This window comes from Phascolarctos cinereus, unplaced genomic scaffold (assembly GCF_003287225.1).
Source record: "Phascolarctos cinereus isolate Bilbo 61053 unplaced genomic scaffold, phaCin_HiC Scaffold_726;HRSCAF=1367, whole genome shotgun sequence".
In the NCBI taxonomy this organism is placed as follows: Eukaryota; Metazoa; Chordata; class Mammalia; order Diprotodontia; family Phascolarctidae; genus Phascolarctos; species Phascolarctos cinereus.
Genome location: NW_027556098.1, coordinates 118,773,968 through 118,793,562, shown reverse-complemented (window position 1 = coordinate 118,793,562; position 19,595 = coordinate 118,773,968). Strand labels below are relative to the sequence as shown.

Below are 19,595 nucleotides of genomic sequence, written 5' to 3'. Positions count from 1 at the left end.
GAGACTAATAAAAAAGGGCATAAGTACAAAGTACTTCATATACATTTATTTGCTTTAAAAGTATTATGTTAATGATTCATCTAAGAAGTTAGTATTCAGGATTTGATTCTAGCTAACTACCTGTTACTAAGATGTCACAAAAATCCTTTCAAAAATTTTTGTTATTTGTGTGTAAAATAGATTTGGAATCTTGTAAATGCCAATTATGTAATTCTATAAAAGCAGCAACTTTTTTTGTTTTAAATAATTTAAGTATGACATTTGATATTTAGGCAAGTCTTAGAGTAATAATGCAGTTTGAACTTTAAAATTATCTGGGAAAGGCAGCACGAAATTTACTGCACAAATTATAAAATTACTTTTTTAATGAGATTGTGACAAAAACTAAAGAGATACGTGAGACTGAGAAATGTAAATATCTTGGTATATTTCTGATTTTATTCTTCATTGTTTTTATTTTAGCACTCTTCTCTCAGAAACATGTTAAATTTTTACTGTTTCAGGAAATGCATCCTTTCTGAACATAGCTATATTTGTATATGATAATATTAGTCACTTATTTGGCAGCCTCAGTTATCTTGAATGTGACCAAAAATTAGGAAGCAAGCAAAAATAAAGTCAAAATAGGCACCATAAAGATAACATACTTTGCTCTTTGGGATAGCCTCTTAATCACTATCTCAGACTCTTTGCTCATATGTAAGCGTAGTACTAAGAAGCTCACTGATTTGTTTAGTTAGTTAATTAGAAGCAGCAAATTAGAAGTAAAATCAGATAGGTACCTATAGAGGCAGGTACATGTACAACAGTGAGAAATGACAGCTAACAACCTTGATTATAAGAGAAGAAACAAAGCATAAAAAGTATATATTAATTAAAATAATATAGGCTAGTGCCTTTCAGTATGGAGAGAATAGCTCTTCATACCTCAATAGCCTTTGAGGCTCTAATTGTATTTAAAGCCCAGCATATTCTTAAACCATTATGAAAGATTAAGTTATATTCAGTATGCTCAAATTAAGAAACAGGTAAGTGCATAAAACATTTAGAAAAATTTCCATCCAAAAAGGGTTAGAATAAAGGTTTGGACATTTAAAGTCTTGTATGAGTTTGTTAGGGATGTTTCAGAGGCAAAGGAATATATAAAATTAAGTGATTGTGTTTGATTTGTTTTTTATATTTTATGTGATTTGCTTCAATAAAAGGCTCAATAATTTGGTGATGCCAAAGGATATTAGATTCAAGAAAGACGGGGAAAAGGATTTACCTGTGATTTAACTAGTAGAAGAAACTCCCTTGACCAGTTCAGGTCAGCACTTTCTCTGCAACTTAGTCTTGAAGAGTTACCTAGAGCCCTGAGAAAGTCATATGACTGTCCAGGATCACACAGCCGGTCAGTCAGTGTCAGAGGTAGAACTTGAACCTAGATCTTCCTGGCTTTGCAGTCAGCTCTGTCCACTGTCACTCCACAAATATCTGTTGTATTTTTTCCCCACAATTTTTTATCTATGGCTTATCCATCTTAGTAAGCTGCTATTTGTGTGAAGATAGCATAATCTAGTGCGTAGAGGGTTGAACAAGAGAATGGCCTTTTTCCTGACATACACTGATTCTCATTCTCAGGATGTGGGAGACAGCTAACCACTCTTGGAGGATTCAGTAAAACCTGGGTGTGTGTGACTACTGTCAATTATATAAAACTCTTAAGTTAACAGACTGCTTGCTATTCTGCTTTGGTGGACAGAGTTTCTACTGGGAATTCCATACATTGATAAAGTCATAGGCCCAGACACCCCCTCCACCCCCCACCAAAAAAATTAAAGTGAATGTCTTTAGTGTTTTGACTTGTGAAGCCCTTTGGTTCTTATTGTGTATTTAGTTACAGACCACAGGATAATGCTAACTCTCTTAAATTTTTTGTAGTCTTTATTTTCACTTGTTTCCAAATTGTACGTACATGTATTTTGTCTGAGCTGCAACCTCACCAGATTTGAGAGCCTTATCACCGGGCTAGCTGCTGGGTGATTTTTTTGACAATCACAACTTTCAACGTTCATCTCTCAAGTGAAAGAGAGGTTGCAATATGTGTCATTGAAGGGAGTGTTCTTACCAACAAAACCACAGATTTTTGAAGTATTGAAGTAAGTCTCCATTAAGTTTCTGAGGTGAGGAAGGCCAGTGAATAGCCTGATCCCAGAAAGAAGAAGAAACCAGCAAAATCAATGAGAACTCGAGGATAATTTCTCTTATTTTAACTCCCTTTGGTTTGATTTCCTGGGAATCTCTATAAATGAACATGTTTGCTACAGGGAGATGCTTTTCAGGAACACTGGTAAAGCAGAGTTGAATTGGATAAAAGTATGGCATTAGTAAATGTGGGTAGTGCCAATGCAGATTTTTCATACCAGTTGGGATTTTTACCATTGTCTCTTAACGAATCTGTTGGCATTGATGAGTAAACTAACTTTTTTTAGTACTCCTCATGATTCCTGCTTCTATTGTAGGTACTATCAAAGTAGTTGCTTCTTTAAAAAAAAAGTTTTGTTGATGCTTTTTATTTTTTTATCATGGTCATTTCTAGTTATCCATTCCCCCCTTCCCCTAGTTTTGAATCCTCCTTTGTAACAAAGAAACAGATAAATAAAAACAAAGAATGTAGTGACCAGGTCTGATAGTATATATAATTCTCTGCCCAAGAAGTCCCCCACCTCCATGTTAAAAATTGGAAGGTGTATTTCATTATCCATTTTCTGAACCCATTACTAGTTTTTCAACCATTAGAGTAGCTTCTTGTAAGAGTTTATTTAGTGTAAATCTTTCAGTTAAACTACTATTTGGAGGATTGGTTTTATGTATCTTTTCTAACTGGAGACAGTTAATAATTTGTGGTGCTTCATAGCACTTTCCATTTGTTAAAGAGGAATTTGTATCTTGATTTAAAAAATATATATATGTATTTGTGGTGCTTCATAGCACTTTCCGTTTGTTAAAGAGGAATTTGTATCTTGATTTAAAAAAAATATATATATATATAGGGTGCCTCATAGACTTTGTTAGTGAGGATTGTTTTCATACACTCCTCTATTTCCTAAAATCCTGGAACCCAAAAATGAAAGAACCTAATATCCTTTTGGTTTGTAATAAACTACTTTGTCTCTGTGGCCTGTCCTCTGTTATATCACCTGAGAATAACGTAGAGCTATTTCCCAGTATTGTAATTTACAGGGCTGTACCCTTTCTTTGGCATTCACAAATGCCTAGTTTATGCTCCTGTTTTTGTGTTGTTTCTGAAAAGCTTGATGACAAAATTCTTTTCCTTGTGAGACTTGTTCACCTGTTCAAATGTATTTGGCACTGTGATATAAAGAACATTTTATTTTAGCATCTTAATTCTGGAAGGAAAGTAAAACTGTTTGATTTTATACCCTGAAATATAATTGTAATTGAGTTAACAAATTATTTTTTCCAGGCAGACTCCAGGTTAAAAGCTCTTAATGCAACATTCAGAGTGAAAAACCCAGACAAGTAAGGTTTTGTTTTAATAACAATTACAATGTTGTTTTGAATTGTGCCTTTCAAAAACTATTTAATTTTTTCATTTCTGAATGTATGCGCTTTATTTTTCCAAGATTTTAAGTAGTGACTGAAGTCTGATAAGATTCTGTTTAAACCAGTTTAAACCATTTAAACCAGTTTAAAGCTTTGAAATTTGGACTTGATGATATTCAATTTAAGGGTATGTTTGACTGATGGAAAATCTTTTAGAAAACCGAGTTATATTGACTCTTTCCATTGGCTTAAGTATTGTTGAAGGGATTAAAAAAATAGTGAGCAAAATAGCTTTCATTTTATTTAAAATAGGTTTCCTCACTTCCTGCTTTTCATCTAGATGGAATGTATTTTCTCCTTCACAATGAATTGGGCCAGTTTTGTACTTCTAGTTTACTGATCATAGACTCTGTGAGAATAGCATTGAAAAGTTGATAGTTAATAATATACTAGCAGATATTGATTCCATGTTGATTCTTTTATTGCATAAGAAGAGTATTTAGTGATAATTTCTGAAATAATAGGAATCATGTATATGTATGGCTGTGTTAAAGGAAGCTGTTGAGTTTAGGAATGCCCTTCTGGGATGAAGGTTAGGGATTCTTCAGATTTTTGGTCCTTTCCACTCTTTGAATTGTGGCCTAATCCTGTTAGGCTTTTCCTTTGACTGGGAATCAAAAGATGTGGGTGCTAGTTACAGCATGCTGCCAGTGAAGACGACTGCTTTCTTCCTCAATTTTCCTCTCTGTAAAATGAGAGGATTGAAATTGGTTAACTGTTTTTGGGGAAAAGAATATATGCCTTGTAGGGAGATTTCTTTGGATGTTTGTTGAGAAGTGGCTGATATATCAAAAAATTGTATTAATGCAATATAAAAAAGCAGACAAATAAAACCAAATCCTGTACCACTCCAGAGCCACTTCCATACCACAGTGAGGCATTGAAATAGGGCTGTGTGTGTGTATCTGAAATATTTGGCTATTCAGGATAGTTAGCACATGGGAGGAAAGTTGTATTTTGTTTTCCCCAGATTTTCTTTGTATACTTTTAAAGATGTCACTCATCCTGTAGTAGAAAGAATGTTAGTTTGGGAATCTGAAGACTTGGGTTCAAATACTGACTTTCCTTTTTAACCATCTGTGTGACCCTGAGCAAGTCACTTAACCTCTTGGACCTTGGTTTCCTCAACTATAAAATGAGAGCATTGGACTAGAAGAACTGGATGGTCTCTGACCTTCTAAAATCTATGATCCTGGGAACTTCTATAATCTTTGTTGCTTTGTATTACTTGTCTAAAACTTCCAGAATGTAATTCTACTCAATATTCTCAGTTATTACCACCTTATTACAAAATAAACATTTTTGCTATTAAAAAAAGGAAAAGAGGATACCCTACCAAATGATCTCAGCAGTCCCTTCTAGTTCAAGAGTTCTGATTTTCTCATACTTCTGTGTCAACTAAAATAAATAATTTGTTCTAAATGTGTTCAAATTGAGAATGCTTTAGCCAGATGTGAGGAATAAAGCTGTAATAGCTATTGGAATGTTTCTAATACTTCAGGAGAAGTTAGTCTGTGGGTTGTGGAAATGATTTCATAGCCACTCGATTTTACATGCTTAGATAAGTTCTCTTATACTGGATTTTACATAATGTAGTTCTAGATATCTAAATATAAATCTCTGTCAATTTTCTGATTTTCAATAAGTAATCAGGTTGGTTAGCATTTGAATATCTCTTTCTGAAGTTTTGTAGTTAATTCATTTGATTGATATTTTATAGTTGACTTGGTCATGTGAAAATGTGCTCTGATAGATTAACAGTAACAAGTTGACCTCATTATGCCTTTTAAAGGAGGAAAATATAACTGTTGATGACTATAATTTTACAATAAAAATAATCCATTGCCATTATCATCCTAAAAAAAAGTTTTGTAGGGGAAAAAAAGCCTAGACTTTGTGGTACTTAACATCTAAGATGCAAGATATTATTTCATCTCTTCCTATTAAGATTTTTATGTATTTAAGAAACATATCCTTCTAACTTAACCAGTTGTTTAAAATCAGTTTTGAATATTTATTAGAGTTTATATATAAAACTTAGTATGATAGTAAGTAAAATGAAGAAAGGACATGTCTTTTTCTTCAGACTTATGTTGTTGATATTTAGAATATTTAAAGGAGGAAGAAGCACAGCTAGGTGGTGCAATGGATAGTACCGGGCCTGAAGTCAGGACGACTCACTGTCTTGAGTTCAAATCCAACCATAGATACTTATTAGCTGTGTGATCCTGGGCAAGTCACTTAGCCCTGTTTGCCTCACTTTCCTCATCTGTAAAATGAGCTAGAGAAGGAAATGGCAAACCATTCCAGGATCTTTGCTAAGAAAACCCCAAATGGGGGTCAGACACAATAAATAAGGGCATGAGGAATGGGGTAAAGAAGTAGGGCTGAAGGTAGCCTATACAGAGGACAGTAAGGAAATTAGAAGGGAGGGAATACTGGGGAGATAGTGGGAACTAAGACCACCAAACAGAAGCTGCCCTGGCAGCCAGCAGTCTGTGACTGTCTGCCTCTGCTTCAAAAGGACATTTAGGTTTCCCTAAGGTCACAAGGTTAGGGCCATAGGCTTTTACTTTTGACTTCTTGTTGCTCTTTTCAGTATTGTCTTTAGCACAAAATACTTACTCACTGGTTAAATTGCAAAATTATTTTACTTAAATATGAAAAAATCTTGGTTTAGAAATCGTATACTGCAGGAAAATTTTAGGTGTTACAATTACTTAAATAAATTTGACATTATACACTCTCTTCCCCCCCCCCCACTTCCATATAGCTAACTTATTCCTTTAGCCCCAGCCCTTGGAAGGTCCCTTGATTCTTTGTTGATCACTAGATCCCCCTTTTGGTTTCAGGATGAAACAGACACTGAAATTAGTTTTGATCTCCCTTGCATTCTAGCAAGCCTCTGTCATATTCTTCTAAATTCTTTCTGACTGCCTGAATAATTTTCCTGAATTCTTTGTTTCTGGCTTTTTAGCCTTTAATTGTGCCCATTATCTGTAGTTCTATCAACCGATGCTTCCTTTTCTCTCATTCTCCAAAACAGCTCCCTATCTGTATTTGCCCCCTTTCTGTTCAAGTTCTTTTCCTGGTCCCAGAATATCTTTCCCAGGATTGTCCTTTCTTTTTTAATATTAGCTTTCTTTAAAATCTGCATTTACATCTCAGTTATTCATACTCCTCATGCAAGAATGTGCTTACATCTATTGTAATCTAAGGAGGAGATAATGTGTTACAGTCTACCTTCTCAATTCCAAGCAAAGTGTATAGAGACTAACTTTGTTTATTCTTTTAATTTCATGGAGTATTGGGTGGACTTCCCCAATTAAGTTTTCAGGCATTGCTAGTTTTATTGACAGATGAGTAGTACCTGACTTAAAAAAAGAATTCAGGTCTTATTCTGCTTCTAAAATGTGTGTTACTAGACTTTGCTGCCTATAGATCTGCTGGTTTCTCTCCAATTATGACTCCTATAGAATGAGAAATAAAAGCTTTCTCCTTCTCCCTCACATTCATTAACCACTAGTAATCTAAATTTAAACTTATTAGAGATCAAATATGAATTCTGTTGGTATTCTATAAGCAACTATGATGTAAACACATTTCAGAATTTTTAGATTCAGAAATTCTGTTAAAGAACAGTGGGTTCTTGGCTGGCTTTGGAAGAGAAGGAATCCATACCAAGAAATCTGTCTAACCTTGAAAGAATCTATCTAACCTTGAAGAAGCCTTGAAAGTCCTAATCATGCCTAATTCTTGGACTCAGGGCTGTTCTGAAGGTTCTTATTTATTCAGAGGCAATAGACCCAGAGTGAGACTTAGAGAACTCTTTGCGTCTTGATGCTCAGCCTAGATAAATAGGAAGGAATAAGCAGTGAGAAACCAGGCTGGCAGCAGGCTCCCCCTCCCCCCAAAAAAAGGAGTCTTTAGATCTCTCATACAAAGTTGCTTAAGATAGTAAATTTTCTCCCATTCCATGTAGGATGCCGCAAGGAAGTGAGGTCATCCCAATGATATGTTCTCTAATCATGGCTACTCACTCTTGTAAGCCCTATGGCCTCTGACTTGGTTTTCAAAAGGTTTATTGGCTGGAAAATGATATAGGGTGAAAAGTGGAGGCAGAGAAATATCAAGCAGTTTTAGATTGCTTTTACTTTGTGACATGCTATGCATTAATGAGCATTGCTCATACTCATGGCCTTGCCTGCTTCCTGTCTTCTTATATGATATATTCCACTGAAACTTTAAATTGTAAATGAGATACACCTTTGATGACTATACATGTAGGGCATTAAGACGGTAAAAGGTATCCTAGAGAGTCTAAAAGCACTTTTAAAAATTTTGGGTTTTTATCACTAACCTTCATACTGATTTTCCTTACTTACCTTTAGACTGTATACAGAGTGTACCTAAAATCCCTGTCTTTTAAGACAGAGAGGTCTCAGTTGAAAGAACATTGCCTTTGGAATTAGGACTGGCTTTGTGTCCTAGCTTTAACACTTATTAGCTGTGTAATCCCAGGCAGGTCACTTCTATCTGGTCCTCCATTTCTTCATTTATAAAGTGAGGGGATTGCAGTAAATAATCTCCAAGATCTCTTCCTACCCTATATAGAGAGGAAAGTAATTGAAAATTTTCATATAGAATTTGTTGTTGAATGACTAGGTTAAAAAAAATTCCCTTAAAAAATCTTGAGACAAATCTATTTTCCCTATTTAATTCCAAGATGATTTTTATCTGAAAAAAATCTCACCACATAGTAAAGATTTTTAACATGATTTGCTCTTAATTTTATTTTGAAAATGTCACACGAATACATGTGTTGTGTTCTTTTAGAATTTTGTTAGTTCTATAAGTTGAGGAAAAATCTGCAGCTAACTTGCTGTTAAATAGAATCAGGATCATCATTAACAGTTCTTAGGTAATACTACTTTTCTTTCAGTTTATGAATGCTTGTTCCTTAATATATAATGATACACTATCTGTGTCCTGTTCCTAGGAGATTTACTGATCTAAAACACTATGGTGATGAACTACAATCTGTCATCTCACACCTTCTTCGAGTCAGAGCCGTAAGTGATCCCCACATGCTTTTTGCCAGAGAATTTATAAAGCAGCACAATTATTTAACCACAGTTCAGTGGAGGGAGGGAAGGAGTGATACTCACAATCAATAACTTAGAATTTTTGAATCATTCCCAGTGCGTTTTGTAAAAATGATGCAAAATGTTCTCTGGAGTAACCATTTTGAAAGTGTCTTTGGCTACATTCATCTTCTGAAGTTTATAATATAGTATATGTGTTTGTTTTGACATACTCAACTCTTCCATGTCATTGTGAGAATGTAACTGATTGCTTTAAGATCTAACTAATCACTTTTCATTCTGAATTTTTTTTTAAAGTCTTGTAATGTTTCACTTATAAGAGGTCTCATATTAGTAGTCTTAAAACCTCTTAAGGCAGATAGGTTTGTTGTAATGGCAGGCATAAAAAGTCTAGGAAAATCGGTGCTAGAATTTCAGGGGTGATTTATACATATCAGTACAGTTTGACTCTAATGATAGCCAAATGCTTTTGGGTGAATGGATGGGCCTGGAAAATGATGCCTCATGCACTCTCCTTCAAAAATTCTAGAGCCTAAGAACCTAGTCTTCATAAGAGGAGGCAGTGACAGGTCCAGGGAAATCTAGGATATCTTGGATCAGCCCTATGTACATTTGAATTCCTAGAGAAGTTCCCAAACTGGCCTAGCCTTCTGGCTAACATGTATTTTAATGATATGAGCATAGCCTCTTGCATTATATCCACCTTCCTTATTTTACAGTTAAGAAAGCAGGCCCAGGGGGGTAAATTGACTTGGTTAATTATATTATTTTAGTTAATTTAAGTGCTCATACTAGAATCCAGATCTTCTGTTATTTTCACTCTAATGCGGTACTATCTTTAACTGTGGGTCTGGTGGTTTGATTTAATCCAGGTGTGTACCCTGAAAGGTAGAGTAGAACTTGCTGAGCTTTAGGCCCACAAGTAAGCAATAACAAAACAGCATCTCTCTAATTGCATTTTTATATGAATTATTCTTCAGGAATAAGTTTCACTGGAACTAGTTGTCAGAGTCTTCAGATTCTGTGTAGTTTGGCTTAATAGAGAGGGGCCTAAATTCAGAGCTGCAAGAGCTAGATTTGAGTCTGGCCTGAGATTTCCTACCTATATTTTCCCCTGTAAATGAGTGCCTATGAGTGACATGATACAACCTATATATGTAAAGTTTGCCCTATGAATGTTCAGGAACAAGGCTAATTGTCACTGTTAGCCTAAAGCCTGTTAAGATATACAAGCAAACACAAGAATACCAATCCTTTTAATTTGCTGAATCAAAAGTCTAACAATACTGTTCTTTGCCTTGTTTAAAAAGCTCTAATGTGAACTCCCTCTTTCTTCTAGGATGAGATATAAACTCCTCCGTTGTGCATTTAAAAGTATTCACCATCTCATTGGCTTACATTTCCAGACTTATTTCGTATTACTTCCTCTCATAGACTTTTATGGTTCTTCCAAACTGACTCTGTTTGTTATTCCTCACATAATAGCATTCCACACAGCTAGTAGGTGTCAAGTGCCTGAGGCCGGATTTGAACTCAGGTCTTCCTGACTCCAGGGCCGATACTGTATGTACTGTGCCACCTAGCTGCCCCCATAGTTACTTTTTATATACTTAGAGGCTTACTTGTTTCGTCTGCTAGGCTGGAAGTACTAGAATTAAGGGACTGTTTCATTTATATCTTTCCATATCCAACATTTAGTACAGTATCTGATTTGTAGTATACACTTAATCAGTGTTTGTTGATTTTTTAATTTTTTGGATCCCGTGCCCAGAATAGGTACCTGCTTTAGATCAGATTATAAAAACTGTTATTTGAGTTCCTATTCATGATCAACCCTAATTTCTATTCCCCTCCTACCACAGTGTGTCTATCTTAACATCTTTAATTTTTTTAGTAAACATTTTCATTTTACTAATATGTAACTAAGCAAGCCAGTTGTTATCTTACCCTGCATCTCCTTATTTACTCCTTGCTCATTAACAAATAATCTCTTATTCATTATGACCTTTAATTTATAAAATAACTTTTATATAAGATACAGATATATTTCATATATTTATATGATATATCTTCTGCAGGATAGCTCCTCTGCAGCCAAAAAATTACTATCACTCTCTTGCTCTCTTTATATGTGTGTGTGTGTGTGTGTGTGTGTGTGTGTGTGTATAGACACACACACACACACACACACACACACAGAATGAATGAGAGTGTTGGGGAAGATGTTTATTTGTCCCAAAGAACAGCTTGCAGTAATTTAAGTCTGATATAAATTATAAGGAGAGAAGACGTATAGCATAGTAGCTAGAGGGTTGGCTTTGGAGTCAAGAAGACCTGTGTTTAAGTCTTAATTCTGACATGTATTAGCTGTATGACTGTGGGCAAGTTATTTAACCTCAGTGCCTTAAGAAACTCTAAGATTAAAAGTTATAAAAGTGCTGATCTGCATCTCTGGATGGAGTTCCCATACTTAAGAGTTTCATACAGTGATGAAATCTCAGGTCCTAATCTCCCTCTTTCCTACCCTACCAAAAATGTTATAAAGAAGCTGATGGAAAGGGAGACAGTGTCTTTAGTAAGATTTTGTGCATATTGAGTGGGACAAAAGAAGGATGCTATTCTAGAGTAATATGTAACAAAATGCTTCCTAGATCATGGGAGAATTGAATAAATTGCACTGTTCTTCCACTGTAAGATTGCATAGTCTTTAAGCAATATGATTTTTATGGCAATTAGATCAGTTGTGTCATGCATTTAAAGCTTGATCATCTTGCTATAAAATATGCTGAAAAAATGACTTACAGGAAAATTGAAATTACAGTCCCCATTGGCTGGGAAGATTAGTTTTCAGCATGTTTCATAAGAGAAGCATGTTGTTGTCATAGTCTGCTGCTGCAAGGGTGTACTGTTGCAGATTATTCTGTCAAGTTGAAACGTTCTAGGATTAATAATAATAATAATAATAACAACAATGACGATAACTAACATTTATATAGCACGTACTATATGCCAGGGACCGTGCTAAGTACTTTACGATTATTGTCTTGTTTGAGCCTTATAAGAACCCTGGGAGATAGATGCTGTTATTATTCTCATTTCCTCAGTCCTAGATAAGGAAAATGAGATTTATCTAGTGACTCTATCTTACTATTACTCTTCAGTCCCCCACCCCAGCAGCCCTTATCTTCCTTTTTTCTATTTTTTCTTTATTCTTAGGCTTTTCATTAAGCTTTAAACCTAACAGCAGTCAAGTGGGATTTAAAAAACAGCCAATTATGATATAGTAATGTTTGTGCTTACTTATAGTTTTGTAGATGTTTGTCCTCTCAGGTCTGCCATCCCTGGGAACTTTCACCATCTGCCTGGTGGTGCCAGGGTTTATTCATTGTAGTCTCATCACTTAGGGTGACCCTGAGGCTTAGGTGGATGACCAGCTATGTGATCTAGCCATTATGGCTTTCTCCATAAAATGGGTTTTATTACAATAATAACACAGTAGTTTTTGAAGAGGGACAAATACTTTTTGCCACACATTGTACCTTCCCGTACTTTAAGCTTTAGACATCAATCCCTGCTTATCCTTTACCTTTTGCTTAAGTCTTGTTTGCCTTGAGCTCCTCCTTAGTGGCTCATTTCTACTTCATTCTACCAGATCAGGTCAATTTCACATTAACAACAAAGACCAAATGAAACTTTTCTTGCCTCTAAAGAAGTTTAAAGTCTAATGGGGGGAAACTACACTTTTTTTTAGATATAAAAAATTTATGGGGGCAGCTAGATGACACAGAGGATAGAGCACCGGCCCTGAGTTCAAATGTGGCCTCAGATACTTGACACTTACTAGCTGTGTGACCCTGGGCAAGTCACTTCACCCCACTGCCTCACCAAAAAATAAGACAAAACAAAAAACTATAAAATATGTACCTAGTAAAATCAAAGTAATTTTATTGGAAGTGGACAACACTGACAACTGGGGGTGGGATGGGGAAGAGAATCAGGAAAAGACACATGTGAATTCTGTTTGTCAGAGTTTAAAATGCTTACCTTGGGACTCAAAAGCTTTACTTGTGCTAATTACTTTAACTAGGACTGGCTCCAGTGATCTGGAGGATTTCATATTCAGGTGCCGCTGTGTCAGGTTTCCTTTTATAGACAGAAAAAAAAAACCCCTAAAGCAAAGGTTCTTAACTTGGGATCCATGAGCTTGTTGGTTTTTTTTTAAATATTTTTTCGTAGTTATATTTCAGTATAACTGGTTCCCTTATAATCCTGTTATTATATTCTTTTAAAAACCTTATTCCAAGAAGAGATTCATAGGCTTCACTAGACTACCAAAGGGGTTCATCATACAAAAAATCCCTTCCCTAAAACTTAAAATCAGGGTCTTACCAGTCATGGGCTTACTTTGACAATTGGGCTTCCCTGTCACTCCCTTCTGGAGCTCCTCCCTCTATCTTCCCTTTTCCTGTATTAGCCTTGCTGTAACAGGTCTATGATAATTTTTTCTTTGAATTGCTTTGCTGGCTGGCACATTAATTGTCTATCACATTGTTTAGAATTTTGGAAAAGTTTTTTGATCCAGAGGATTTGTGTAGGATATGACCTAATCAGGGAGTTGTATGCAACATGCAGTGCCCTGCTACCTATGCTGATAAGTGATCTCATGAAGGCTGTTTCTCCAGTTTCCCTTTTCTACCATCACAGCTGGAGGATTCCATATCTTATACCTCTGGTACTGAGGAGTATTGAGTGAAAAAAGGACATGCCCCTTTTATCTGTTTGTGCTTGCTCTGGCCATCTCAAACTCATTATCTGCAAATGAAAACTTCATGAAACATTCATCCCTTTTGCCATTTAACCTGGAGATTAGTCACCTCCAAGTAATGTTTCTGTATGTTTGTTGCTCAAGATCTCCTGACAGGGATTCAAGTTTCCTTTTCCTTCTGATCAGATCCTTACAGAGCTCTTAGTTTTCTCTGGCTGTCAGGATTATTCTTTTCTGTTATCATTGTTCCCATTCTTTTTCCAGGAATGGGGAACAAATCTTATAACCAAAGGAAAAACATTAACATTCCTCTATACCTCTTCCAGGGTATGACACAACAGAGTGTGATTAGTCCTAAAAAAGCAACCTTTCTTCAAACCTGTTCGTGGGCTCCCTGGAGACTGTGTATTCATTACTTTTCAGGGTTGGATTCACTACCTTTTCTTTTGCCCGTCTTCATTAGTATTAATCAAAGGTTAGTTAGCTTCCTTGCTTATGTCATGAGCAAGATCAAAAACTGGAGAATTAACCTACCAGGCCCTGAGGGGAATGGAGTACATGCCTTTCCCTATTTGGGTTGGATTCTGCAAAAACCTATTGGACTAAAAAATTTTCTCTAGAATTCTGAATTCCATGGTAGACTTATGTTAGCTATGAGGGTTGATAGCTTTAAAGAATCACACTTACTGGAAATAGTGAGTTTTAATACAAATTTATGTCAGACATTTCTTTTGGAGGCAAGTGTAATGGATATGTTAAGCCTAAGATTGGAATTCCTTAATGCTCATTTCAACTCTCCCCTTTTCTCTCATCTGTACTATTTTGGGGCAGAATTCTAGGTCATGTGGTCACTTGGAGATAGGTTAGGAGTAAGAAAGGCTGTGTGACATGGGCTGGTAGGTAACATCAAGGAGTCTGGGATAGAAGGCAGGATTTTGAGGGTGGCAGAGGAAGCCAACCTTTCCAAAAACTTGGGTCCAGAAATTAAAGGTAACAACTTTGAAAAGTTCCAGTTGGAATGAGGACCGAGTTCTGTCTAGGGTGATCTTGGCAGCTTTTTCATAGTTCTGATCCATTTCTTGCAGTTGATAGCCTCAGATATTTAAAGGACCAGTATCTCCTTTAAGTAGAGGCTTTACTAGCACTGAGGATTTTTATAGAGTGGTTTGGGAGCCAGATTTTCCTGTTTTATTAATAATATCCTTAGGATATGGAAGGGCTTTAAGGAACCAGTGGGACACCTATGGTTTGTGTGGCCAATGCTGGACTCTCTGGTTTATACCTTCAGGTGGAGTCTGACATTTGGGAAATTTTGGTGAGGCTTAACTAGTCAAAACAGTACATAATGCAATGCTAATGTAAGTTTTGTGGTATACAGGGTTATACTGAGTTTTTGTACTATTTTTAGAATATAATTTTCCCTTTTTAGTATATTGCTTTTGGTTTTAAAATGATAAACTTGTTTGGGGGGGATTGGAAAATTTTTATCTTCTGATAAAAATAATTTGGTAGTAACCTGAATATAAGTTAAACTCAACCTAAATCAGCTTCTATAAACATTTGTTTTAGAGAGTGGCAGACCGACTCTATGGTGTCTATAAAGTTCATGGAAATTATGGCAGAGTTTTCAGGTAAGCATTATCATTCTAAAGCATTCCTCATGTTTCTAGTCAGTTTGCTTTATATATGGAAAATAATATATCTTTGCAGATGTGTGGCTCTGGACAGTAGAACTTTTATGATGTGATGTTTATGCCTTAGTAAAAAGAACATTGAACCTAGGAGTCCAGAGAGGCTGGTTTTACTTCTGGGTCCATCATTTAGTTGTTATGGGACTTTGGGCAAGTTATTCATCTCTTAGACTTAGTGTCTACTTTTATAAAATGAAAATAAATAATACTTATATTATTTCTTTCTCAGGAAGTGCTTTGTGAAATGCAAAGCCCTGTACAAATGTGAAATACTGCTCGCTATTTTTATTAATAATAATCAGAATTCATGATATTTAAAAAGACCTTTGTCAGGAGTGTTTTCTAGCCCTAGAGTGTTTTATATACACAACTGAGTCTTTTTTGTGTAAATCTTTTGTTCTTGTGCAGTTCTCTTTTTCTAAATCTGAGAACTTAAATCTTGTTGTTCCTAATGTTTTTGAATGCCATCCTGAATTTCTTGCTAGTCTTTTATTTATAGTGCTTTTTTTGGGTTTAATTAACTTTTTAAAAAAATTTGTGTTAGATGCATAGGTTTCTTGTCTCTAGTCATTTAAGGATATTAACTTTTCAGTGTATGTCACTTTTTTTTAACATGTTACCGGTGTATTTGTGGTTAAATTTAGGTGTACTTCAGAGCTCTATTAAGATTGTTGCTAATATGTGTAATGCAGAGTTGAATGCTTTTAAATTCTTTGGAATAAATAGCGGACACTGCTTTGAGTAGATGAAAATCTCCTCATCAAAAAAGATTAATGTTACTGAAGTAATTTTCTTAAAAAAAACAACCAAAAACCCTATATATAGTATGTGTATATATATATATATATTTTTTATGTACGTATGTATGTATATAAAAATTTGCAGTTACAATAATATATTATGTTGAATTTCAGTACGTAATCTCTTAATTTCCAATATCAATTAAGCAGTTGTTAGAAATTAGACTTGCTGTATTTCAATTAAGTCTGAAAAAATCACAGTCGTACTTATTACTTGTCTTTCTCTAACCTGTTTCCCAACCAATTTATTTTTAAATAATCTTCATATCAACAGAGTAAACTAAATCAAACACATGTCTGTGGCAAATATTCATGAACAACATTCCTGTGAATGAACAGGAAGACTAAGTCAAATGTGTTTGGGTTGTTTTTAATAGGTCTGTTGTTTGATATTTTGAAATTCATTATAGACCTCTCACATGGGACACATCTATTATCCAAGATAGCACTGAAAGGAAAGTCATTTGTTATATAGTCAGAAAAAATGGAGAGAAAACAAATGTTTCCAAGATGAAACATTTACTTTAATTACCAAAATGTCTGACACAAATTAATCAGGCAAGCTTTGTGTTTTTTCACTAGGGAGAATGAACTTTTAAAAACATTGTTTGAACTGATGTCATACTAAAAGATAGTTTGTAGACTTGCCTTAATAAGAAGAAAACAGATAAATTAAATGACTTTCTTACCTTTTAGAGAAAAGTATGAATGTAATTTTAACTATTATGAATGTTTGTTTTGGTTAAATACAAATCAGCTAATTAGGTAAATCAACAAGCGTTTATTGAGCACCTACTAAGTGTCAAGCACCATGCTTGGTACTAAGGATGCAAAGACAAAAGCAAAAACAATCACATTCAAGAACCATACCAATCTGTCTGGAGGAGACAATAATATATAGGGATATACCAAATAGACATAAGATAATTTTGAAGGGAAATACTACATGCTGTATGGAAATGCCTCATTAATCTACGCCTTAAAGGAAATTGAGGAGTCCGAGAAACAGAAGTGATAATGGAGTATATTCTAGTTGTGGAGGACAGACGGTACAAAGCCATCAAGATGGAAGATGATGCACTCGCTTATGAGAAAGTTTTTTTTTTTAAAAGCTCATTTGACCATGTAGAGGGAGTTTGAAGGATAATGATGTACAGTAAGGCAGGAAAGGTGCTCAGGTTGTGAAGAGCTTTAAAAGCAAAACAGGAGTTTATATTTGATCCTCGAGATAATAGACAGCTGTTGGAATTTATTAAGTGAGGGGATGGCGTGATCAAACCTGGACTTTAGAGAAAGCATTTTTGGCAGTTTTGTGAATGATGGATTGGAGAGGGGAAAGACTTGAGAAAGAGAGACCAAACTTTCAACAGGAAATTAGACATATGCAATTTTTATAATTCTACAGATTTGATTTCTGGAAAAAATTTTGGGTCAATTTGTATGAGGAAATTCACTACTGAACTTGAAAATTTGACTTGGTAAACCTGGCAGTTAGGTTTGCAGATAGGTGGTGCAGTGGATGGAATGGAGTCAGGAGCATCTGAGTTCAGATCTGGCCTCAGACACTTACTGGCTGTGTGACTAAGGCAAGTCACTTAATCTTGTTTGCCCCAGTTTCCTCATCTGTGAAACGAGCTGGAGAAGGAAATGACAAACCACTCCAGTGTCTTTGCCAAGAAATACCCTAATGGTGTTATAAAGAGTTGGGCATGACTAGTCAATAAAAAAGCAAAGCAAAACAAAACATAAAAACATATGGTGATTACAAAAAGATCATGGTTGGTCGCCAACAAGTTGATTATCATTCTTAATTCTCTCAGAGTTTTTTGTCTTTACAATATTATTGTTATTTATCAGTTATTCTACTGCTTCTTCTCAGTTCACTCTGCATCATTTCATACAAACTTTCCCAGTTTTTTCAACTGTCCCCTTCATTTCTTGCGGCACATTAGTATTTTATCACATTCATATACTTTAATTTGTGCAGCCATTCTCCAAATTGATGGATGCCTCTTTAGTTTCTAGTTCTTTGCCATTGTGAAAAGAGCTGCTATAGTATTTTTGTACATTTTCCTCTTTCTCTGATCTTTTTGGGTATAGACCCCAAAGGAAGAGTCTTTAAAAAGATGATTTGTTTATTCTGAACTTGATAAACACCAACATAGATGAACCTTTCTGTATACAAAGAATGGAAAAAGAATACTGCAAATGAAATTGTGAATCTATTACAGAAAGCTTTTTTTAAAAGTATATAATAATTTTAATAAAGAATTCCAGAGCTTGAAGCTTCTTTAGAGATCAGTCATGTAGTCCACTTTCTCATTTTAAAAATCATAGGGTCATAAGCCTAGAGCTGGCAGGGACCTCAAAAACCAGTTAGTTCAGTTCAATCATTTTATAGATGAGGAAACTGAGCCCCAAAGATGCTACTCTGACTTGCCCAAGGCCACACAAATAGTAAATTCCAGAGATGGAATTTGAATCCGGGTCCAGTATCTGCAGAGCTAATATTACTGTTCTACTTTATTTCTGTATAAAGAAACTGAGTCCAAACAAGTGAGCTGAACTGATTAGAGTTACACAGTGAGATAATGACAAAGCCAGGACTACAGCAATATTCTTTTAGATTCAGGTGGTACAATTTGTTTAGCCACTCTCCAGTTATTCATTACTAGGAAAGGAAGGGATGAAAACTGCTCTAAGACTCTTAGGATACCTGTATATGGGATCTTTTTTTCTTTCTTTGACATCTTTGCAGTATGTGCCTAGCAGTGGGATCTCTGGGTCAAAGGATGGTTTAGTCATATTCTTTTTTAGCATATTTAAAATTGTTTTCCAGATTGGTTGGACCAGTTCACAACTCCATCAATAGTGTATTAGTGTGCCCATCTGATAAAATGTTTTAAAGTATGATTGAGTTGGATTTTATTGCTTGAACAGAGTAGTTTGCTTGGGTATCAAATACACACATACATGCATAAAATCTTTAAATGTTATCTGGAAAGAAATAATATGGAAGACTAGCCTGTTAACTTGCCACATCCTTAATTTGTTTTTTCTTAGTGAATGGAGTGCCATAGAAAAAGAAATGGGAGATGGACTACAGAGTGCAGGACATCATATGGATGTGTAAGTCCCAAGTCAACATTGGATAATTAGATGTAAAGCTTTTGATGTGTCCTAATGACAGAATTTGTCTTTCTTTTGAAGATGAATAATATCAGTTCACATCAACAAATGTTTATTAGATTCTTTGTCTATATTGTATGTGGGGTTCAGTAGTTTCTTTTACATTGAGTATATGTGGGTATTTGTTATTAAATCTTAGAATGTTTGTTAGGGGGAAAAAAACTTTAGAGGTCATTAGTTTGGCCTTCTTATTTTACAGATGAGGAAAATTAAGTCCGAGAGGGATCAGATCACTTCCCATAGTTAAACATTTAATGTTAATATTTGTACCATTTATCTCATGGGGCTCTTGCGAGAAAGGTGCTTTGTAAACCCTGGAGTGCCATAAAAATGTGAATCATCACCATTGTCATTCTGTTGAACCTTAGTAATAATAACTACATGCTAGAACTTTACTTTTGGAGATTTTATCCTACCACTTGATTTTCAGTAAATT

At 35.2% G+C, this 19,595-nt stretch overlaps 1 protein-coding gene across 1 annotated transcript in view; it reads left to right on the top strand.

The window, feature by feature from the left end:
* SNX4 (sorting nexin 4) overlaps positions 1-19,595 on the top strand; it is a 77,675-nt gene that overhangs the window by 29,767 nt on the left and 28,313 nt on the right. Inside the window, exons 6-9 of the mRNA XM_020986007.2 lie at positions 3,470-3,525; positions 8,609-8,681; positions 15,049-15,110; positions 19,034-19,099. Coding sequence (XP_020841666.1) covers positions 3,470-3,525; positions 8,609-8,681; positions 15,049-15,110; positions 19,034-19,099 — 257 coding nt within the window. The remainder of the gene's footprint in view (positions 1-3,469; positions 3,526-8,608; positions 8,682-15,048; positions 15,111-19,033; positions 19,100-19,595) is intronic.